Genomic DNA, 24389 nt, shown 5'->3' with positions numbered 1-24389 from the left:
GTGTTTCTTTGTAGTTCTTAGTGTCTTTTTGTAGTTCTTAGTGTGGTTTTGTAGTCAGTTTGTGTCTCTTTGTAGTTCTTAGTGTCTCTTTGTAGTTATTAGTGTGGCTTTGTAGTCAGTTGGTGTTTCTTTGTAGTTCTTAGTGTCTCTTTGTAGTTCTTAGTGTGGCTTCGTGGTATTCTAGTGTCTCTTTAAGTCTCTTTGCCGTCATTATTTGTCCTGTTGTAGTTATGTTTGGCCTCTTATTAGTGGTTGCATTGTCTCTTTCTAGTTGTTTTGTTTAATAAGTCTCTCATAGTAATATCTTATTGTTATTGTTTCTTGAGAACCAGGGGCCATCAGGAGTAGCAGTTCTGGTAAAAGAGATGAGCACTAGTGTAATAGTAGTAGTAGCAGTAATGGCAGTAGCAAAAGTAGTTGTTGTGATATTCGGAGTAACTTCAGAGGAAATAGTGGATGCAGTAGTTGAAGTAAAGTCACAGTATAGTAGTAGAAAAACATAACAAAAGCAGTTGCTAATGTAGTTATAGAAAGGGAGAATTAATGCATATAATGAAGATAAAGATGATAGTTATAAGAAGGAGGGGCAGGAGGAGGCCTTCTCTCTAGCACTTACAGTACAATGACCTCTCTTATAGCTAACGTCCTTGCAGGATTCTTGCTATTTTTAGTTTGTTTCTTTATGGTTGGACACACTGAGTCTCTTTGTATGAAGGTGTCAGCTAAATGAAATGCTCTCCTGTACCTGGGGTGCCTCTGCGGGCCTGAGCGATGGTGAGCTTCTCATGAGGGGCGCGACAATCACAACTGCTCTCCCTGGCAAAGATGGCCGGCTTTGTCAGAGTCTGGAGGAGAAGGAGACGGGGTTATATATATATAATGCAGCTCATGTGTCTTACTGTGAAGGATGTCCACCCCCCATCCCTTCTGTGGTACTTAATGTCTCCCTTTCCACATTTACAGTGACCTCCATTAGGTTATCCTGACCGAAGGTGATGCATGATCCATATTTGGGAGAGCTGCACTCAATGTTATTGATCATGTGTGCAGACATGTAGCCTACTTCTATGTGCATTACAATGTGGGCAGAGCTGTCGAGAGTAACATTCAAAGGAAAGAATAACCTGAAGATGTGAATCCAGTGGTGATTTGGACGGGGGGAAACCCATAAATGAATGTAAATGAAGCAGCGACAAGGAAACAAAGGCAGACAAGGACGAGTCGGATAACAGATGATGCCGGTTGGTGCTTGTCGAGTGCTACATCAAGGTTAAAGTGTTGCAACGCCTGGAAAATGTGTCTTTGTCTGCCATCTGTTGACTGCAGGGTATAGTCACTGGATGTGACAGGGAGTGTGCACGGAGCAGAAAGCAGTGGGAGTGTGAGAGGAGGATGAAAATAAAATGGAAACAGTTTCAGTCTCTGTGGACAACGGAGAAAACCCACGTCATCGCATCCTCCAGGAACAGCAACAGACAGACTGGGGAACACGGACATAGACGGGCAAATGTAAAATCAGCGCTTTTAATAACATTGCAGAGAAAGGGATAGTTTGATATTTTGAGTGGCATTGTTTAGAATATGTTCCTAGCTTCACCTTGCTTTCTTTCACTCCTTTGACAAAGAGAGTCATTTACCTTCATGATCAACAATATGAGTTTGATTGCGTTTTTTTTCAAATTCCTCTCTCAGTTTTCTGACATTTTTACATTTGTATGTGGTTTTTTGAACTTTAGAATAACATATAACACTTTCCTCTGACAGGGAATGATGACTTTTGGGCAAGGAAGATTAAATGACATTGTTGAGGTCTACTAAAATAGCTTATATTGTTCAATGTTCCAAACTCACATTGGTTTCTCATACAGCATCTCTGTATAGTATGTGTATTCACTCTCTGTCCTAAATGGCTTGTTGGAGCTCCTGCCCCCCCCCCTCCCTGTGAGCCCAGTGGCCGTCTGCGAGACAGCGAGACACAGCGAAACCAAGCCCGAAAGTTTGTGTGTGTGTCGCTGTCTCGCTGACCTTTTTTGCTTAGCCCTTATAATATATAAAACACTATCTTGCATGATTCAAGTTTCAATTGTGTTTAGATATTGTACGATTTGTCCGTGGTTTGTACTTTGATTGTTTTATCGTAGATTTTTACCATATTTTCTTTGCTAACTGTCTGAAGCACTTAGGTTTTCAGTTTGATAAGTGCTTTATAAACAAATACACTAAATATTTCCTTATAATGTGTAATACTTCATGGTGATTTCTGTATTTTGCTGAGTTCTGCTTTGGTCAGCTGAGGTTGATGAAATGCTATTTCACTTCATTATATGAATCGCTGATTAATCAGAAGTGTTGGCAGCAATGTAAAGGACTATCCTGCAAGTAACAGAATATATGAAAGCAAGAGTCACAGCTGCAGGAGGAGACAGAAGGCATTAATATTTTAACACGGCTTTAAATATGAGACCAGCTTTCACATCCGCTTTGCTTCACATGCTTCCCTTGGTTTTTCAGATTGAACATTTTGTTCGGTCATTTCATTTATCTGCAAACTGTGGGTATCCAGTGCTAGCTATTAGAGCTACAACAGAAAGCATCATGGAGGAGGTGCTGAGGATGCACCCATGATGCTTTGGGCCCGGTGGGAAAAGAGGAGTGGCTTATTCTAATTCTCAGGATCAACTCAACTCATCCCGACTTCCATGCAAATATATTGAGTTCAAAACATCCGAGGTACAAAACTGTAGCTGCAGTGGATTCAATGTTGGTTCAATAACCTGTGTCTGGCATATTTAGGTGTTGGTCAGAGCCTCAAACTCCTACACTGGATGCTGCATTTGAAAAGATGCCGCAAGATTAAGCTTGACATTTTTTTTTTTAACACTGCTTTCAATTTGAGACTCCTTTAATGGATTTCACATCCGCCTTTCCTGCACACGTTTCCCCTGCTTTTCAGATCGCATTTGAACATTTTGTCCGGTCATGCTAAACGCTTCTCTGCGAGCTGTCGGTAAACAATGCTAGCTATCAAAGCAACAACAAGGGAGGAGATGCTGAGGATGCAGGAGGAGATACTGAGGATGCACCCTCATTCCTCGGGGTGGCTGACACCAGCACAGAGCAGATGGGGAAGCTCACACAGGCCTATCAGTAAAGCCCGCTCTGGCACAAGCAGAGAACATCTGGCCTAAGAGGGATTACACCCAGAGTGAGGACGAGGATGGAGGGAAGGGATGAGGAGACACGATGAGGGATAACACTCTCCTTCCTGCTGCAATGTCCCCCCAGCATCCACGTCCATTGTGTGAACCCCCTCCTTCTCTGGCAACTCACACTGCTGTCCACTCAGCAATCTGGGCATATCCCCCAGCTAAAGACAGGATCTGTTTCGTAACAGGGGAGGGGGCAGGAGCCTTTGTTTGCCTCCCTGTCACAAACACACACACACACACTGCATAAAAACACAGAAAAATACGGATGCCCTACCGTCCGTGGATGAGGGCAGGTGTGCTCGAGCTCCTCCATGATTCCCAAAGACTCATGGGATGTGGCTTTGGTCCCTCTGTAATGTGACTCAGCATCAGTAAGAGACGCTGCCTCTCTCCTCCTCTTCACCCCTGTGTCTCTTTCTCCCTCCTCACTTCCCCCGCCCACTCCCTGCTCTCTCTCTCCTCCTCTTCCTCCTCTCTGATGCCCTGCTGCACAGAGGAGCGGAGGGATCACTCTGAAGCTAATTCTCAGGACCATAACAATAAAGAATTCTGGGTTTTCTTGCAAATATGTTCCTTTTAAAGCATCCAGGGTACAACACTAGTGTAGAAGTTGATTACATTTGCCTTTAGAGTATACACATCTGGCACAGAGCCTGAAAAAAACAAAAACATGGAGGAAACAAAACATGGAGGAAACAAAAGACTGAAAGTGTTGCATTTGAAAAGATGCTGCAAGAATGACATGGAAAATGACAGGGCCAAAAGACAATGTAGTGGAGATGCTATTATGTGCAGTGCATCTGTAATGTGATATTGCCCACCAACACATATCAAAAAATAATTCCCTTTATAATGTCTTCTTGTTTACCTGCCTGACTCAGTGTGTATTAGTGTGTGTGTTTGCTTATTTGTTTGACTTTTTCGTGCATTTTTCTTGTATTTGTTGGTGTTTGATATATTGACAGCGCACTGATTTAGCTTTGTGTTTTTGTCACACCCCTCCTTGCACATCTGTCCTCAATGCTGCAGATGTTCAAAAGCATTGACGGCTGTCTAAAAAACAAGGGCTGGGTCATTCCTAGCATTCGGTGCCATTTCAGCTAGGGTATTCAAAAATAAAAAACATCATTTCCCATGTTTTTTAAAAATTTAATCTGAATGATGGCTTTTTAAAGTATAAGAAAAATATTTTGGTCAAGCTCAGGATATTATGTTTAAATTTCCCCTGTTACTGTGTGTCCACCCTGTTACTGTGAAAAATAGTAACAGGGTGGACGATAACAGGGTGGACAGTTTATGCTAAACTTGGCTATTGCTACATGTGTGATGATAATCAAGCTAGCACTTGGTGACAACAGAAACATATATGTAATATATTCACCATATTTTCTAAATGTAAAGCAAATGATCAGTTACACTAAAGATGAGCATAGTGATTGAATGATTTTCCCACTCAAAATGCATCCTTCTTCTTCTTGAGTCATACAAATAGTAGAATAGTAAAGGGGCGTGTCCAGAGGGATTCAAATCAGAGTAACAGGGGGGACATTCAAACAGGGGACACACACTTTATTTTCAATACAAATGAATTAATAACAACAATTTCAATTTGGTGAGGAATATTAGCAAAAGGGTACAACAGTGACAAACATGTAGAATTTGTTTTGTATTTGTTTGATTTCTTTTTGTATATCTGATACAGAAGTTGAGCAAACATGATTGGGGACAGAGCAATTTGGCCAACTTGTGCTGGCTAAATAACATTGTTGTTTTATGGTATACACATTTAAAACCAAGCTTTAAAAAAATAAGCATTAGACCTTTAAAATACAAAATATATGATATAATGTGGTGGGGACCTAAATGGCACCGAATGCAAGGAACGACCCGGCTATTAAAGATTGCTATGGGCTAACTATACAATACATCTTATATTGTTTCCTGTGTCTGTGAGTGATTCATTGTGTTGAATACACGATCTTTGTGCACAGAGCTGATGAGCTCTCTCCATGGCGACCGAAAAGAGGAGAGAGCTCCAGGAAAAGGACCAATCAGAGGAGCGATACAACAGAGAGGCAGTGAGATAGGAGAGGATTGGTGGAGAGGACCATAGCACCATCAGTGAGATGATACTGAGAAGTATTCACTGGCCGGGCATGCAATTAGTCCGAGAGGAGAATGGAGACTATTTGAGAGTCACACATAGTTTAGATTCTGCTTTTATGAGGTTTTGTAAAAAAATACCAAGATATCTTCATATTGGAAACAAGATTCAGCTTTATATAACATTTATTTATGGTTTAATATTGTTCGATGTCTCTTGTATCTAGTTTCTATCGTTATATCGTCTAATCACACTCATTTGCGAGAGTCTGATGCATCCGAGTGTGCATTTTGCACATTCAATAGGATTGTTAACATACTAAAGAAGGCTACTTCTTTTCTGTTGTCCCCAGCTTTTTGGCAAACTTTCAGTAACCGATTAGACTAGAATAATGTAGGCTAGTGAAAGTTGCATCCTTACCGTGTGTGTTCCTCTCCTGCAACAAACAGACGCGCAACAGGAATGCGCTCTGATGCGTCGCTGTTTCACCATCGTAATCCAAAAAACCGAACAATAAGTAAAGTAAGTAAAGTGTTAACTCGCTTCTCTGACTGGTTTCTTTTCAGTACGAGGCAGCAGCAGTTTACTGCCTGACTGTCTGCCTGTCTGTCTGTCTGTCTGTCCACTGTGCAGAGACAGATCAGCTGCTCAGCGCTGATGAGCTTCGACAATTTGTTCCACGGTCCATTTAGCAGACCTACAACCCTCCCTATTGTACTACAGTGCAGGACCCCATTCATGCATGTGCAACTTGTAGCGTCAATACAAACAGTGAACAATGTATTTCAAAATAAAAGTTAAAACCTAAAAAAACGCAAAAACAACTTCAAAAGTCACCGAAATGACACAGAGAACCCCTCTTCACTGAACAGGTCTTCACTCATGAATTACCACAGTTATTTATGGCACAAAAGCCAAATCAGGCTGCAGGGACGCAGGACAAAACCCGCTTTGTGTTTTCTTTGTTGGCCTCACTGTATGTCGCTGTGGCCCCAATCTGGGACAGGAGCCCATTGTGCCAACCGGTGTCCATGGAAACGAGCTTCATCACAGGCATTGACTTACAAAATAAAAGTTGGTGCTATTATTGCCTGGAAATTGAAAACAGCATGGCGTCACCACAGGCACCTTAGACAAGACTTATTCTGATGGAAACAATGTTTTTGTTATATCCATGCATGTGAAAAAGCCAATTAGAGGAAAAGCAAGTGCTGAAACCACCTCAGTGGATTACATGTCTGTAAACAAGTTTGGTACATATAAGAGTGATTAGTTTTTAGGTAAAGGTAACTCCAAGGATAATGCCTCTCAAGGCTATACAAACTGGTGTGTCCTAAAGGTGTTTTTATACATGTTATGTGTCATTATTATGTTTGTATTATTGTTATATATGCATAATTTACACGTCCAGGGTCAAAAGCATTGTTTTATATGTCCAAATTATATGTTAGTATATGTATGTTTACATGTATATAAAGTGTATATATGTACAGTATTCTTCTATTATATAAAACACATTTTATTTTATTTTTAAATCCTTATTTATTTATTAATGTGTTTGCCTTTATGTGTGTATTTTGTATCTGGAAATGCATTGATACAATCTGCCTCATTGGATGTCTGTGTAGGAAACAATACAATCTCATATGAAATAAAAAGAAGAAAGGAATGTAGAAATAATAATAAATACACATACATAAATATAAAATGAACATACATTTAAATACTAAAAAATGTATGTATCTATTTTATTGAATGAATTAATAAAATATGTATAATATTCAACAGTTTACATACCTTTTGAATCCTGTGCATACCTTTTGAATCCTGTTGGTCCATCGTGTTGTTTAACACGATGGACCAACACTGCTCCCCTGTGGTCAGAGTGGAGATGGCAGCGCTACTTTTAATTGGCTTACAGCTTCGTGATGTCACTTCCTGTGTATGACTTTCCCCGGGAAGCAGATTTGGCGGGCGGTGTGTGTGCTGTTGTTGTGTTGACCTGCCAGTCAGTCAGCAAAACGTCAAAGTTATTAAAGATTTATTAAAGTTATGGCTCCGGTTTCTAACCCAGAGAAAGATATGGATGCTCCTGATGCTCCCGATGCTCTGGATGGCGGTGAGTTCTTGTTATCGAGTTGAATTCTAGCTTAATTTAGCTAAAACACACAGGGAGAGTTAGCTAACATTAGCTTACTTTTGTCAATCCATAACAAGGGACATGCTAAGGCCGTTCACAATGTGTGTGTTTTAATGAGTGCATGAATGTGTTTTAAACTAGGCCACAATTTGCTACATGACTATTGTGTTACTAAGGTTTAAAAGCGGTCATAGAGTAAGGTAGATATTGTATTTAAGTTAGCCACCTGTCATTTTCTGGCGCTGTGTGTAACATTAAGCACTCTCTGAATCCATTACAGCAATAATTAGATAGCGTTATCAAAATGCCTACATGTCTTTGTCTTTAATAAGCAGATGCAAAAGCAAAATGTGACTTTATTGGAGTATTTGTTGAGTTAAATGTCTGCAACCTGTGCTTTCAAGCTGGGCTCCTGGTCGTCATGTCTGTGTGTAGTGGTGTAAAGTAACTAAGTATATTTACTTAAGTACTGCACTTAAGTTGAGGTACTCAGGCTTTACTTGAGTATTTAATGATGTTATATTTTGTACTTCAAATCCACTACAGTTCATAGGTGAATAGTGTTCTTCTACTCCACTACAGTTGTTTAATACCTTTAGTTACTTTACAGATGTGGATGAATGATGTGAAATATAATCAAGTGTTAAATCAGACTTTAGTTCCACCTGGAGTAAATTCACAAGCTACCCTGCAGTATACAAAGTCATTCAAACTAGCTGCCCCTTTACCAGCTTTGAGAACACTTTCATGATCAATCATTATAAAACACATCATAAATAATATTCTGAAATGGACCAATCTGCACAATGAATACTTTTACTGTCGCTACTTTCACTATATTTTGATGTTAATACTTTCTACTTTTACTTGAGGAACATTTTGAATGCAGGACTTTTACTGTAACAGAGTATTCCTACACTCTGGTACTTCTACTTTTACTGAAGTACAAGATCTGAATACTTCTACTTTTACTCAAGTACAAGACCTGAGTACTTCTACTTTTACTGAAGTACAAGATCCGAGTACTTCTACTTTTACTCAAGTACCAGACCTGAGTACTTCTACTTTTAATCAAGAACAAGATCTGAGTACTTCTACTTTTAATCAAGAACAAGATCTGAGTACTTTCTCCACCTCTGTGTGTGTGTGTTCCTCAGATGCTGGAGGGCTGGCCATGTCTCGCTCCAGACGAGAGAAGAAGGAGAAGACGGGCAGGAAATCTGCTCTGGAGCAACTGAAGAAAGCCAAGAGAGGCGAGAAGATCAAATATGAGGTGAGGCACTTAATAGTAAACATCTGTGTTTAATCGTTTTCATTTACAGGTGCATGTTTTCTTTATTAATGTGACTTTACATGATCAGAATCAGCTTTATTGGCCAACTACGTGCACATACAGGTATAAGTCATAATATGCACGTGCAAACACATATACATTACAGCAAAACACGTGTTGTACAGACAAGGATATGTCCATCAAGATTCACGCAAAATGAGCTGTTGTCCTATTAAAATGTACTGAATTAAACAGTAAGGTAATATACATATAATATACCAAATACAGTTATATGGTTACACAATTGACACTGTCTTTCAACACGTGTGGCAGAGTTATGTTTGACAGAAAACAGTTTTAATTGTAATGCATTTTATGTAAAACTTGAATATTGTAAGAATGCAATCGTTTCAGGTTCTCTGCTGTTATCAAGCATTTAAAGGTGGATTTTGAAATGTTACTGATATCTATTCAGCCATGCTTGTTTCGTACATTAGGGTTAACAGGTCTTCATGTTTTCCAGGTGGAAAAGTTTTCCAGTGTGTACGAAGAGGTGGACGAGCAGCAGTACTCTGAGATGGTACGAGGACGACAAGAGGACGACTGGATCATTGATGACGGTGAGTCTCATTCGCTTGTTTATACCCTCAGAATATGTTGATATATGAAAAAATAACATGTCTTAATTGAGTTGTTTTGGAGTTCTAATGCAAGAGTTTCTCTTCAGATGGGACGGGATACGTGGAGGACGGGAGAGAAATCTTTGACGATGATTTGGACGATGATGTAGTAGAAAACAACAAAGGTAAACGTTCATAATGATCAAACGTATCATTTACATAGCACACTTTGGGGGCACAGGGCTTTTTTTCCCACAAAACTGTGTCTCAGGGCTTCTTAACATTTATGAAACTATTAATGTGTCATACTCACTTAACGGGAAGAAACTCAGCTACCTGACAATACGAACCATTTTTACCGAAAGAAAACACAAGTCTCACAAGAAGCGTCTAAATGAGCCCTGAGCGAAAAAATGCCATCGCACTTAGCACAGAACTCACAGCTTAAATACCCTTATTACTTATCGTATCTGCACAAACAAGATATCGATTAGCAAGCTGAGATTCCACGGATTCCAAAAATATTAGTATCATAACTGATCAGAACTCGCAACAGGGGAAGCGAAAACAGACATCACAACACGTAGCTTCACGGAGGAAGCTTCTTACCTTAGCTGTTGTTCTGATCAAAAGTCGTGTTCAATGGCATCAAAACGATCAAAACGCTGCTGAAGCTTAATCCATAGCTTAATCCAATGTGTCTGTCACTTTGAAATGATTATTCATCTTCACATTTACTAGTTTGAGCCTAGGGTTCAGTTCTCAGAGCATAACATTGCTTTCGACTGCATGCGCATAGCTCTCACTTGTCAATGGCAGTGTGTGTGTGTGTGTGTGTGTGTGTGTGTGTGTGTGTGTGTGTGTGTGTGTGCTTGCTTAACAGGTTAAAAACGACATCATCTCAAGGTGCTTCACAATGCTATGAAGAGAAAGTAAAATAAAAAAGATGAAATCTATAAAGTTATCTAAGGAGCATATTGAATAAAATATGGTCATGTAAAAAAATGTTAAGAGCATAACAGGTTAGAATACAAGTATGTGTACTGTGAGAGTGGGGCGGTGTGCAGTGAATAGCTTTGACCAAGTAGTGATGTTTGTGTGAAAATGCTTTGTTTTCAGGAAAGGCCGGTTCCAAAGGAGCAGCCTCAAAGAAAAATATGAAGAAATCTGTCGTCGCCAAGTCCAACACCATCAAGAGCCTCTTCATGAACAGCAATGTGAAGAGACCGACTGAGGTGAGTTGCTTCTGACACCAAATACCTGCTTCTTTGAAAAATGTCCCTGAGTTTGCTATGTCTGGATCTTTACTGAAAAGAAATGTCTCCTGTCTTTGAGTCGACCATTTGATGATTGTATGTCCTGCAGAAAGACGTGGATCTGTCAAAAGATGACCTATTGGGAGACATCTTACAGGACCTGCACTCTGAGGTTGGTACCATAATCGTCTAGAGCAGGGGTTTTCAAAGTGTGGGAAGGTGAGCACCTAAGAACAGCCGCGCCCCCCCTCCCAAATATTATTGCTATTATTATTATTGTTGTTGTTGTTGTTGCTATAATGCAGGGGTATTCAATTGCATTTAAGAGAGGTCCAGAAATTACTCACTGCTGTTTCTGTGTGTGACACTGTTTGTGTGTGAGACTGTGACTGTGTGTGACTGTGACTGTGACTGTGTGTGTGACTTTGAGACTGTGACTGTGTGTGAGACTGTGTGTGTGACTGTGTGAGACTGACTTTGTGAGACTGTGTGAGACTGTGACTGTGTGTGACTGTGTGTGACTGTGTGAGACTGTGACTGTGTGTGTGACTTTGAGACTGTGACTGTGTGTGAGACTGTGTGTGTGACTGTGTGAGACTGTGACTGTGTGTGTGACTGTGTGAGACTGTGACTGTGTGTGACTGTGTGAGACTGTGACTGTGTGTGAGACTGTGTGTGTGACTGTGTGAGAGACTGTGAGACTGTGACTGTGTGTGTGACTGTGTGTGTGACTGTGTGAGACTGTGTGTGACTGTGTGAGACTGTGACTGTGTGTGTGACTGTGTGAGACTGTGACTGTGTGACTGTGTGAGACTGTGTGAGACTGTGACTGTGTGTGTGACTGTGTGAGACTGTGACTGTGTGTGACTTTGAGACTGTGACTGTGTGTGAGACTGTGTGTGTGACTGTGTGAGACTGTGACTGTGTGTGTGACTGTGTGAGACTGTGACTGTGTGTGACTTTGAGACTGTGACTGTGTGTGAGACTGTGTGTGACTGTGACTGTGTGTGACTGTGAGACTGTGACTGTGTGTGACTGTGTGAGACTGTGAGACTGTGACTGTGTGAGACTGTGACTGTGTGTGTGACTTTGTGACTGTGTGTGAGACTGTGTGTGAGACTGTGACTGTGTGTGAGACTGTGACTGTGTGAGACTGTGACTGTGTGAGACTGTGACTGTGTGTGTGACTTGTGTGAGACTGTGACTGTGTGTGACTTTGAGACTGTGACTGTGTGTGAGACTGTGTGTGTGACTGTGTGAGACTGTGACTGTGTGTGTGACTGTGTGAGACTGTGACTGTGTGTGTGACTGTGTGAGACTGTGTGTGTGACTGTGTGAGACTGTGTGAGAGACTGTGTGAGACTGTGACTGTGTGTGTGACTGTGTGAGTGTGTGAGACTGTGACTGTGTGTGTGACTTTGAGACTGTGACTGTGTGTGTGACTGTGAGACTGTGACTGTGTGTGAGACTGTGACTGTGTGTGTGACTGTGTGAGACTGTGACTGTGTGTGTGACTGTGTGAGACTGTGACTGTGTGTGAGACTGTGTATCTATCGTGCTGATTCACTGACTGCACCGATTTGATTGGCTGAGTAGCGTCACCTCCTTAAAACATTAAACAATAACTTTTTTAAACCTTTTTATGTTTTAAACATTTTCTTAAAACATTTTTAACATTTTCAAAGTCGTGGATAAATCCTTATAAGCTCCCGGCAACACACTGCACGTCAACTTTGCCTGTTTTGGTCTAGCTGAATGTCAACACAATTAAACGGCAACTAATGACTTTAATTTTTGAGACACTGCATTGTTTTCACTGGATTTCTTTATTTATCTCTCTCCCTCCGTCTTCCCAGAAACCGTCTCTTCTCACTCCTCCTCCAGGGATCACTCTGAAGAAGAAGAAGAAGTCCCTGGGATCCCCCATGAATCCCTTTTCCATCAAGCAAAAGGTATCCTGTGAGCTTCCATATGAAGTATCTGTGAACTTCATCACATGTTAGGATTCAGTTCTTCTCACCTATCTGTCTCTTCTGCACCAGGAGTCACCGTCAGCTAGCGGGCAGAAGGCGAAGGTTATCATCAGACCGCCGCCCTCTGACCCGACCCCCAGACCTTCATCCCGCCTCCCCTCCTCTTCATCAGCTCCTCCTGTGAAGAAGAAGGTGGCGGAAGTGGAGAAGATGGAGGAAGAGCAAGGTGAGACGGACAGAAAACTAGGGTTTACATTTGAATATTGATACATCGAAACATTATTCCATTCCTTTTCCAAGGTGATGTCTTTAAATGTTTTGTAAGTCCAACACCTAAAGCATTTCGCTTTATTGCATTGTTTCTCAAACTTTTTCATACCAAGGACCACTTAACCAATAAAAAAACACTCGCGGACCACCTAACTCCACAAATATTCAAAATCACATCGTTTTTCTAGAACAGATTATAAATCGCCTAAAAATGCTACAAACAAGTGTCAACATGTGTGATGAAGGTGTTGCGCTGGGTTATATCATGCAATCGAAAGTGAAACTTAACCTCGCTCCATTGCGGAGATATTCCCGCGAGAGTGCGGAAAACTTACATTTATTTATTTCAAATCTGAAATGTCACCAATATACTCACGGACCACTAGGGGGTGCTCACGGACCACCAGTGGTCCGCGGACCACACTTTGAGAAGCACTGCTTTATTGTGATTATATAATAGAAAAGCAGGAGATCTTCATATTTGGGAGGCGGAAAACAGCATTTTCATTCCATTTGTTGATGGACATTAGTGATGGGAATGACGGCTCTTTGAAGGGAGCCGGATGATCTCATGGCTCCGTTCCTTTCCGAGCGCTTTCTTTTTAAGTGGCGGTGGATATCGTTTGTTGACCCTGCTTTAAATTATATTTTGGCTTTACAAATGTTGCGCTCCGCTTTCTCATTGCCTATGTTTTTGATGAAGTGCATCCAAATGCTGCTGTGTCGTCTACCTGTACCACTTTCTATGACTTCTCTCTCTCATGCGTATTCCGTTAAGACCCACGTAGGGCTGCACGATATTGAACAAAACTGACATTGCGATATTTTCCCCCCTGCGATATGAAAACATACAGGAATCTTTTTTTTGTCCGCAAACGATCGTTTCTTGAACTTTAATGCTATACAATTGGTATTTTTCTAACTATATTTAACCGGATGAAGGATTTTAGTCACGTACGTCTGGATCTTAAGTTATCAGAGCAACAAGCTGAGCTAGCTCGGTTAGCAGCGCCGAACTGCCCTGGAGAAACACATGAAACGACTTTATTCAATGTTTTTACCTTTAATCACAGGGTCCGTTTGCTTTGGAGATTTGATTGTGATTGGTGGTTTGCTGTCAATCACTCAAGTACCCCTGACATGAGAGCGACGCGAGTTTTCCTTTTGTAGCAAGCAGCAAAATAATTGTAACATGACGTGTTTGAGTCCAATTGCCTACTTAATATCGCACGTCCTGCGATGTGGATATCGCGATTATCGTCACGACACGATATATCGTGCAGCCCTAGACCCACGCCTACTCTGCCTCTGATTGGCTAACCCTAACCCACAACATCTCACTCCTCCTGCCCAAACCTAACCAATCAGAGTAGGGCCGGGTCTTCACGGAATACACTTGGGGAACAAAATCAAGCTTGTTCACTGTTCACGTGAAGGCGAGTGAACCAGCGATAAAAAGAACGGCTCTCACCAAGTACGACTCGGTTCCCTTCGTTCGTGCCAAAGAGCCGTTTAAAGGAATCGTATCATTCGTGAACGTAACATCACTAATTAAGATTTAAGATAGCTGTCCACTTATCTCTGCAGCTCTATATGCAACTAGCTTTTTGCATGTTCTTGATCCTAGCAACAAGCATACACTCACCTCTTTGTGACGATGTGTTTCTCAGCGGACGACGCTCTGGGGTTCGATGAGGTGGACTTTGACGAGCCGATGGAGGTCGGACTTGAGGACGAGAAGCCTGCGATTAAAGATGATCCCGAGCCTTCGTCTGAAGCTGCAGAAGTGAAGGTGGAGCCGAAAGCAGATCCTCAGGATCCTGTCTTAGTGTAAGTCTGCTTTGTTTCCTTTGTTTGCTCCTACAGCTTCAGGACATATAGATATGTGTCCTGCTTCAATCCTAGAATGCACTTCATAGAGACTTCTTGCTCTATTTTTATTTACATTTTTGTATTTTATTATATCTGTTGGAGGAGCCCAGGTCAGAAGAATGTCATTACCATTTCTACTCTGTAGCTTTGTGCATATGACAAGAACAAGTTAGAATCTTAAAGTCAACTTTATTGTCAGTTTGTGTGTACAGAGAGAGAGATTTGACTTTTAAAACAAATTTTATTTGCATTTTTCTTAAACATACACCCACCCTGCAAAAGAGTCGGAACAAACCTAATACATTACACAATCAAATAAATAAACAAATTTTCATGACTACCAAATAAATATCATTTGAAAACCCCATTTGAAAGCGTTTGACCCATTTAAAAACATCCAGAGACAGACAGATCGAAAATAACGTTTCCCACAATCCCAAATACAAAAACAAATATATATAAAATATGTATGCAAATATGTATATCCTATTTATACACAATCAAAAGACACATTTATACACATGCACACATTAAGACCTAAATAAAAGCACAACAATCAATATATAGAAAAACAACAGTCACTTCAATATCTTTGAGAATGTGCATTAGTGCAAGACTGTCCATAGCAGCGTTAAAACACACACGGGGCCAACCTGTTAAGACCTATTTCCATAGAAGCTTCATTTTTAGCCTCTTTCTTCTTCTCCTCCTCCTCCAGGTCCAGCAGGGCGGGCAGCTCGTGGGGTCAGGAGGAGGAAGGAGGGGTCAGCGAGTCTCAAGTGGAGGTGCAGGTCGACTCCAGCAAACTCCCGCTGGTGGAGGGAGCGGACGGGGAGCAGGTTTTCCGCTTCTATTGGTTAGACGCCTTCGAAGACGCCTACAACCAACCAGGTGAAGCATACTGACACTGACACTACTTTTTCCATCTGCTTACCCAGAAGCCTTTTAACTTGTTTTACCACCTAGCGTATTTACATTGTTGTTTTTAATCTCTTTTATGCATGTTTTTTATGAATCTGATATTCCATTGTGTTTATTTACTGTGTTCCTTTCTCTTGTTAAGTGTTAATGATGATGTGAAGCACTTTGAATGGCCTCTGTGTCTGAAAATGTGCAATAGAAATAACTTAGCTTACCGTTATGATGTAAAGTGAAGTTTTAGAGCACTGCCTGACATTTGACCTCCTCCTCCTTGGCCCAGGTGTGGTGTACCTGTTTGGAAAAGTGTGGATTGAGTCTGCAGAGTCTCACGTCAGCTGCTGCGTCTCCGTCAAGAACATCGAGAGGACCATGTACCTCCTGCCGAGGGAATATGTACGTTTCACGCTTTGTCATTCCCGCCAAAATGTTATGAAAACAATACGTTGTGTTCCGCTTTTTATACAGTTACAAAAATCACTTGTAGTAAAACAGATTTGCTCTTATTTCTGTGTTACAAGGTGTGGTAACATGATACTTATTTAGTGTAAGTAACAACGGTGTCATAATCAGTTCACAAACACATGTTTTGGTGAAGTCTTCAACTGTTTAGGTTGTGTTTTCATCCACAGAAAGTGAACACAAAGAACGGGGAGGTGTCCGACTCTCCCGTGGGAATGATGGACGTCTATCAGGAGTTTAACGAACTCTCTGAGAAGTTCAGGATCATGAAATTCAAATCTAAGGTGAGCGCTAACCCTGCTCACACACTGTAGAGATATGTAAGGTTTGACCTGTGGGTAACTCTGGCTTGTTTTCTGCAGAAAGTGGAGAAGAGCTACGCCTTTGAAATCCCCGACATTCCCTCTCAGAGCGAGTACCTGGAAGTCAGATATTCTGTGAGTGGACGCATCTCATCTTGTGGTTTTAGGTCCAGGCCGTTTTTTAGGACATTTAGACATTTGAGGACATTTCACCAGTTGCAATGAAATAGTAGTAGACATTTGCAATCAGGGAACATTATACATTGAAACCCTCCCCTTCTCATTGTCCTCTTTTTTTTCTGATATGCATCTTATACAATGTTCATGCATTTTAAGCACATTTTTGCGAACTCCTAGGAAAAATGATCGGAAAAATTCCTATCCAGGTCAAGTTCAGCTCATATCCAATGTGAAGCTAAATTGCGAAGAAAACAGTTGATAGCTCAATCGTGGAGGTCGTAAGCTAACAGCGAATTACACCATTTTTGACGATTTACATGTCGCAAATTACTCCAAACTACTCGCATATAGTTTTTCCGATATTCACGAAACGCTGAATACACATTGCTCTTATGATTGCGGACATATTTCAAATTTGCTTTTATTAGCCCCGCCCTCTAGAAAGTTGGCCATTTTGAAAGATATGCGTTTTTCATGCATTTTAAGAACATTTCTGCAAACTCCTCCTAGGGGAATAATCGGAAAAAATCCAATCCAGGACAAGTTCAGCCCATATCCAATGTGATGCTAAATTGCGAAGGAATAGTCGATCGCTCAAACGATGAGCTCGTGAGTGAACGGAGAATTTTCCACTCTTGACGATTTACATGTCACAAATTACTCCAAATTACTCCAAACTACTCGCATATAGTTTTTCCGATATTCACGAAACGCTGTATACAAATTTCTCTCATGATTGTGGACAAATTTGCTTTTTTCCCCCGCCCACCAGAAAGTCGGCCATTTTGAAAAATGTGCGTTTTTCATCCATTTTAAGGACATTTTTGCGAACTCCTCCTAGGGGAATGATCGGAAAAAATCCAATCCAGGATAAGTTCAGCCCCTATCCAATATGATGCTAAATTGCGATGAACATTTTTGATAGCTCAATCGTGGAGGTCGTAAGGTAACAACGAATACACCATTTTTGACGATTTACATGTCACAAATTACTCCAAATTACTCCAAACTACTTACGCATATAGTTTTTCCAATATTCACGAAACGCTGTATACACATTGCTCTTATAAATCTTGACATATTTCAAATGTTCTTCCATTAAATATGTGCGTTTTTCATGCATTTTACGCACATTTTTGCAAACTCCTCCTAGGGAAATGTTCGGACACACACACACACACACACACACACACACACAAACAGACACATAAACAGACACACAAACACACACACATAAACACACACACACTCACCTACTGTTAGTCCAACAATGCCCTTTGCTGGCGGCATATTCATTACAACAGACACACTCCCTAACCCTAACCCTACTGTTTATTTGTAGATATCTCCTAAAGCCTACAAATAAAGTGTGAAATGTAGGCCTGTTACATATATTATTGAGCGATATATATTATACACACTGTTCTGCTTTCTGCACTAACCTCAGCAGCTGTTCTCACTAAACATTGTGTCACAATGAAAGCAGTTGTATTAAAAAATAAATAGCCTAACATCCTGGGGAGATGTGATTAGTGAGTAAACAAATGGTAAAGGACAGGAAGTCTGATGCGCATTTGATCATCTTAAATAACTTATAATCACAACGGGGACAGTTTGCAGAGCTGTGTTTCATTGAGATAAGTCCAGCCATGCGTCACGCCTCTTTTAAACATCATTGTTGGCTGAAATCGTCTCCGGAGAATACTTGAGTGTACCCTCGTTTATAGCTCCTCCAGAGAGACTCCTCTCTCCTTTCTCCTCTAAATCAATGTATCCTTGGTTACGGCTCCTCCAGACAGCCTCCTCGATAATCAATCCTCGACGAGCCTTTAGAGAAATGTGTTTTCCTTTGAGACGGCGCGCCGACATCCGTATCCGGGTTGCTGCCGGAGGACCTGGGAGTCTGGGACGCGAAAGTTATAGAAATGAGAAACGGCTCATTTCCCAGGACTCGCGCACGTCTGCTTGACGCCGGGATGACCGGCTGCCCTCCCCGACAGGCGCACGGACGCGAGGGCCCGCTCATCACTGCGCACACATGTGCGACCGCAGTTTTAATTATTATTATTATTAATAATGTTTTTTTCTTTTTCTTTGCAGGTTGTCATGTTTAATAATTGAATCTGGATCACGATTTTTCATTTTGTTATGTTGTTTATTCTGTACACAACCACTATGGCAGTGGTTTTCAAACTGTGGGGACCCTGGTGGGTCGTGGGGGTACTGCAGGGGGGGCGCGGGAAGAAATTGTAAACAAACACTGCTCGAAAATATCTCATTGGTCAGAGAGCTGTGGGCATACTGCTGCCTTTTGCAACATCCTACTTGTGTGAGATAAGCTGTTCTGCTGTTGCTGCCATCAAAACGAAATACAGATCAAAGCTGAACATTGAAAATGAACTGAGAGTGGCATTCTCAAAACAATAGCCCCGGTTTGAGAAGATCTGCAAGGGAAAGCAAGCACACTCAAGTCATTGATGTGGAATAGGAATGGTATAGTGATGTGATCGTTTGCAACCTGCAGTATAAATAGTAGTTAAGTGTTCAATCATATATTTTCCTTAAATAAATTCAAATTTAAAAATCCACTACTCAGGGAAGAAGGCCTACTAGTTTTAATTAGGCCAAATTAATTCACAGTATCTATTACAAACACTTTTGTTCATGTGTAATCCATAATAAAATATAGAATTATAGTTGGATCTTTGTATCTTCTTATTATTAGCAGAGAAAATTTAATGTTTTCACAACAATTAATCCTACCAATATAGATGGGAACCGGGTTGGGGGGGGCCCGAAAATATTTCCAATTACCCAAGGGGGGCCCGACTGAAAAAGTTTGGGAACCACTGCACTATGGCATTGCATACATANTTAACTTCGTAATAATGTATGCTATACGTAAGTTAGTTACGGTGAGAGGTGTGAGAAAAAAGGAGGAGGGGTTGGATGAACGGATGCTGCTGGACATCTGTCATCTGCAGGTTATTAGTTTGCGCTTTTGTGCAGGTGGCTGGTTACAAAACACATCCTGTTGTCGGTGATCCCTTTCAATTTGTATGCATCAAACGTAGGCAGTGGTGTAAACGTGCGTCATTTACTATGCTTAGACTACTCACTGCTGTGCTGAGTGGAAGGCCTTGTATGTGAAATGGCTGTAATACAAATGTCAATATTGTGCATGCAACCTAGATTAGAAGATGGTGTCCAACTGGTGTCATACCAGTCACATCCATATCCATTCTATCTCTATTAGCATGCATTGATTTTCTGATTTTGGTCTTTTGCAGACCTCTTTTCTTACTGGCAATGATATATAATCATGTCACCTCTGCATATAATCAAGCTAGGATTCACAACCCTAAATTCATATGGTTGCTTTCCTGCGATTTCTTCCTTTAGTGCAATAAAAATCAGCACGCCCAAACTAAAGGATCTATTTTCTGCATGGGATGAACCAGTTGCTCTCACACATGGACTGCAGTGTGTGGAGCTGATGAGAGTGGCTGGTTGTGTATTTGGTTGTTTCCATGGTGATCCAAATGGCAAAAGGCAGCACTTGGCTCTCCCACCGTGAGCTGACATGCTGTTTGTCTGCTCCACTTACTGATCCCTCTCAATACACTCGGTGATGTACAGCGGCCAGCTATTGAAAGTGAAATGCCACTAAGGCGGTGAATCGTGTTTTATATATATGTGAGAGAGGGGGATGTACATTTCCAGTGGGAGTCCAAGGGCAGGCTTTAGACCACTTTAGACGAACTGTTTGAAATGTATTGAAGTGTGGATCGATGTGAAGGCTTTAATAACACATTTTAACTGCCAGGCCCTTGACGTTTGCCAGCAGTTATCGTCATACTGTACTGGTTAGAAAAAAGTGATGTTTTACCTGAATCACAGTCTGACGTGAGTTGCATTTGCAGTAAATCTTCGAGACAGGAGTCCTGGCTTCATATGCTGGAGCATTACATTAACACCCGTATTGAGCTCCTGTGTTACTGTGCAATGCTACGGTCTGTTTGAACATCAGAGCATTTGACAGGGCCGGCTATCTTTAGACACGAGGGCCACAGAGAGACTGCAGGAAAAAGGATCTTCAAGTTCTCTTGCCAACGGCGGATATTGTTGTGTTTATGCTCTCACTTTTCCAATCCAGTGCTTTGTCACATTGTCGTGGTTGTTATGGTTGCGTAACAGTGTTGGTGTACGTGTAGCCCTGATACAACACTTGCAGGATTGTCCCGTTATATATAAAATACCATCTTAAAACGTACATTTAGAGAGATCTCCCCCCGGGTTAGACGCCATAGAGGATTTCACCTAAAGCTGACGTTTCCTGTGCAATATTTTAGGCAAGAAGGGCTCAATGCAGCAGTGAAAACCCGCCTGTCCTCCCCTCCCACACCCCTCCATTTCTGCTCAGCTCTAACCCTTTCATAGCCCAGGCACCTCTACTGCAGCTTTGATCCTGCACTTGCAGAACCATCTCCAGTAAAGGGGAGGACAGGGGGGAGTGACAGGTCCCCGAATGTGCATTATCACGGCACCCAGCTGGGTAATGTCACAGTAGATCAGCCGTACTAAAGACCACACTCAAGACACAAATGGCTTCTTCGTCTATCTTGATGCTTTGATATGGATACAGAAAGAATAGCAGAAAAATCACTGGTTATTAGTTTGCGCTTTTGTGCAGGCGGCTGGATAGGAAACACATCCTGTTGTCGCTGACCCCTTTCAATTTGCATGCAACAAACGTAGACAGTGGTAGATAGATACAGAAAGAAGAGCAGAAAAATCCTTTTAATATTTGTGTTAAGACTCATTTTATGCATCCAAATCAGATTCCCATTCCGCTTATTTCCACACAGTTTTAAGCACCCAGAGTACCGAGCACTGATTTAACTTGAATACATGATTCGCCAAACTTTCCGCCTGGTTGACGATGCTTTGCTGTTTCAGCTAGAGACGGCAGACCGAGAAGGAAACAATGTGCTGCTGTGGATTAAAATCTCTTTGAAGTTTCACTCGGAGCCGGTGATAAGCAGCCACCTTGTTCAGCACAGGTTACATCACTGCGATGTTGGAGATGATGCAGAACTGTAAAGGCAGCCAGAATGATTTAGCCCAAAGGTGCAACTCATGCGGCATTCAAATGTTGGCAGGCTAATCCCGAAATGTATTACTTTCATAAAGAGAGATTTCCTTCAAACACTACTTGGTAGAATGACACCACTGTCTGCTGATAAAGAAGTAAAGTGTGATAAGGCCACATTAGTGTGTTACTTTTACACCATAATAAACAAGAGATATCCACTTATTACACGGCTTAGTTGAATACTTGATTCTGATTGGTCAATTTGGACATTCCTAGTTGCCTGTTGACTTTTGCTAACACACCGCTGCTAAGGAGAACAGACCGTTGCTAAGGAGAACCAATCGTTGCTATGGAGGATCAAGGGACTATGTGCAGTCATAAACGTCCTGTAAATGTATCGTCAGCTGTTGACAAAAAATCATTAGTTTTCCACATCCAATGATATGACTGCACATCGTCCCTTGATCATCCATAGCAACGGTCTGTTCTCCTTAGCAACGGCCAGTTGGCAAAAATGAACCACCTCCAAATTGATCAATCAGAATTGAGTACTCTACTAATCTGTTTAATAAAGGTAGTTCTTCTATAGTGTTTTTATTACGCGTCATGCCTACAGGAGCAAAGTATCTTACCCAAGGACACTTTGACATTTTGACTACAGGGGCTGGGGATCTGTTGGGAAAATACTGAATGTACTCTTCCAGTATCAGAGTACCATGATAACAAAGGTATCCCAACTGTAGCTGTGAACATGACAGCATGTCTGATTACCTAGAAGAGCATCAGGACTGTTTGAGGCATATGATAGCTATGTGATTAACATGATGATTCAGCCTCTATGGAGAGAGACATATGACAAGCATGATCATTTCTGACGTGGAGCTAATCTGAAGTAAACATTGAATACTGCTTTCTATTCCTCCATCTTGTGACTGTGGAACTCCCTCTCTTGGATATCAGCATGTGAAGGACACTGTTCAGGAACTAGTTGATGCTCTGTATGTGATGACTACTTCCATTCTGGAGAGGATCACAAATACATGGATCCTGAGATTGAAGCTCAAGCCGGGGACCAGTGATATTATTCCAACAATACGAAACATGAACTCACATTGATCAGAGCGATGATCCAGAAGGCATAGGACACCTTGGTCATGACCACCCCCTCGGTGTGCAGAGGATACTGGGAGATGTTTGCGATCGCGCCCCCCTGCCCCACCAGGCTGTTGCGGAGGTGCCCCAGGTCCGAGGCAGATGATGAGTTCAGGGTCCAGTTTGAACACAGGACACACGAGTCGTCTGACAGGAAAGGATCAGCCACCAGCGGACTGACCAGCGCTCCAACGCCTATGAAGAAATGCAAGGCCTGGGGCGGGACACGGGTTATGATGTCAGATTAATTAGTATTTGGTCCGAGAAAACATATGTTTTATTATTTTGGCTCTGTACAACAATAGATTTTTCTCTGGGAGTAACTTTTTATTACATTTTTTAGTCATCTTCACAAAAATAAAAAAAAGTTAGCGTAACAATTAATAATCAACACTTTCTCAACACAAGATTTCCTCTTTGTAAACTAAGTTGTCCATGAGTCCTCTCCTCATCATCATCTCCCCAAAGGTCAAGGTGTGCATATCTGTACAATCTTATTTTGAAAGAAGGATATAACCAGGTCAGAAGCTCGCTGTATAGCCTCTAATGTTCCTGCTTTAGCGCTGTTTACAGATGTGATTGACATAAGGTAATCAGATTACATTACTTTTATATTATGATACTCAGATTAGGTTACATTTTTAAACAGGTACAGTTTTTTGTATTAGTACATTTTTTTGATTGAACATCTTAGAAACAAAACAAAGTATAATAATTATAACAAAGAAAAGCAAAATAAAAATAAACGTTCAGGGTATTAAAAAAATCATTCTTAAATAGTTTCATGTTCAAAAGGGGCAAGAAGAAGAAGCTTAAAAACGTTCCTGGACCCCCCAGTAAATCTAACGGACTACATTTTTAAATCAAACACTCACAGCTGTTCCCTCTAGGGATGTCCCGATCACCTTTTTTTGCTCCCGATCCGATTCCGATCATTTGATTTTGACAATTTGCGATCCGATCTTTATGCAATGCATTAAGAGAAAAAAAGCATTCAAGTTGTCCCTTAAGGTTGTTTTTTTATTTAAATTGGATATTCTATCCAACATGGATAGGCTATAGCTTCTTTTTTTCACAGCAGCATTGGATCAGTTCAGTTGTGCAGCATTGGATCAAAACAAAATAAAGCTTATCAGTACTCGTTAGCTTACTGCTACAATTAGACACTGCGCCCTGCCCACTCTGTTGCCAGATTTGAGAGAAATAAGCAACCAGGTCTATGAAAACAAGCCCCAAAGAAGCAACACATACATGATGTTGTGTAATTTGAAACCAAAACTAAGGCCTCAGGATGACTTTAAGACTTGAACATGGTCATTTTTGTTTTCTAACATTGAATACAAAATTTAAAAAAAGTATTTATAAAAATAAAAAAAAAAGATAATCCTGATCCCCGATTTTTTTCTCCCGATTCCGATCTTTTGAAAATCAAGTGATCGGCTCCGGTCCCCGATCACGTGATCGGATCGGGACATCTCTAGTTATAAATATATTTATTCTTCACTGTCGGGTCACTCATTACTGGATCAGTGAGCTGCATGAGACGATACTGACAGGCTGTCA

General features: G+C 41.2%; 1 protein-coding gene across 1 annotated transcript in view; it reads left to right on the top strand.

Moving 5' to 3' along the window:
- Nucleotides 1–7302: 7302 nt before the first annotated feature.
- Nucleotides 7303–24389, top strand: part of LOC104940781 (DNA polymerase alpha catalytic subunit-like) — a gene marked incomplete at its 3' end in the record, with an annotated part of 18903 nt that continues 1816 nt past the window's right edge. Inside the window, exons 1-14 of the mRNA XM_010765758.1 lie at nt 7303–7432; nt 8611–8726; nt 9250–9346; nt 9454–9531; nt 10466–10581; nt 10712–10774; nt 12459–12554; nt 12645–12801; nt 14516–14675; nt 15436–15608; nt 15919–16031; nt 16268–16381; nt 16460–16566; nt 22852–23045. Of these exons, the coding sequence (XP_010764060.1) occupies nt 7366–7432; nt 8611–8726; nt 9250–9346; nt 9454–9531; nt 10466–10581; nt 10712–10774; nt 12459–12554; nt 12645–12801; nt 14516–14675; nt 15436–15608; nt 15919–16031; nt 16268–16381; nt 16460–16566; nt 22852–23045 (1651 nt within the window). The remainder of the gene's footprint in view (nt 7433–8610; nt 8727–9249; nt 9347–9453; nt 9532–10465; nt 10582–10711; nt 10775–12458; nt 12555–12644; nt 12802–14515; nt 14676–15435; nt 15609–15918; nt 16032–16267; nt 16382–16459; nt 16567–22851; nt 23046–24389) is intronic.

This window comes from Notothenia coriiceps, unplaced genomic scaffold, assembly GCF_000735185.1.
Source record: "Notothenia coriiceps isolate Sejong01 unplaced genomic scaffold, NC01 NC01_scaffold00002653, whole genome shotgun sequence".
In the NCBI taxonomy this organism is placed as follows: Eukaryota; Metazoa; Chordata; class Actinopteri; order Perciformes; family Nototheniidae; genus Notothenia; species Notothenia coriiceps.
The sequence above is the reverse complement of the archived record's forward strand: the minus strand, read 5'-3'. Positions and strand labels throughout refer to the sequence as shown.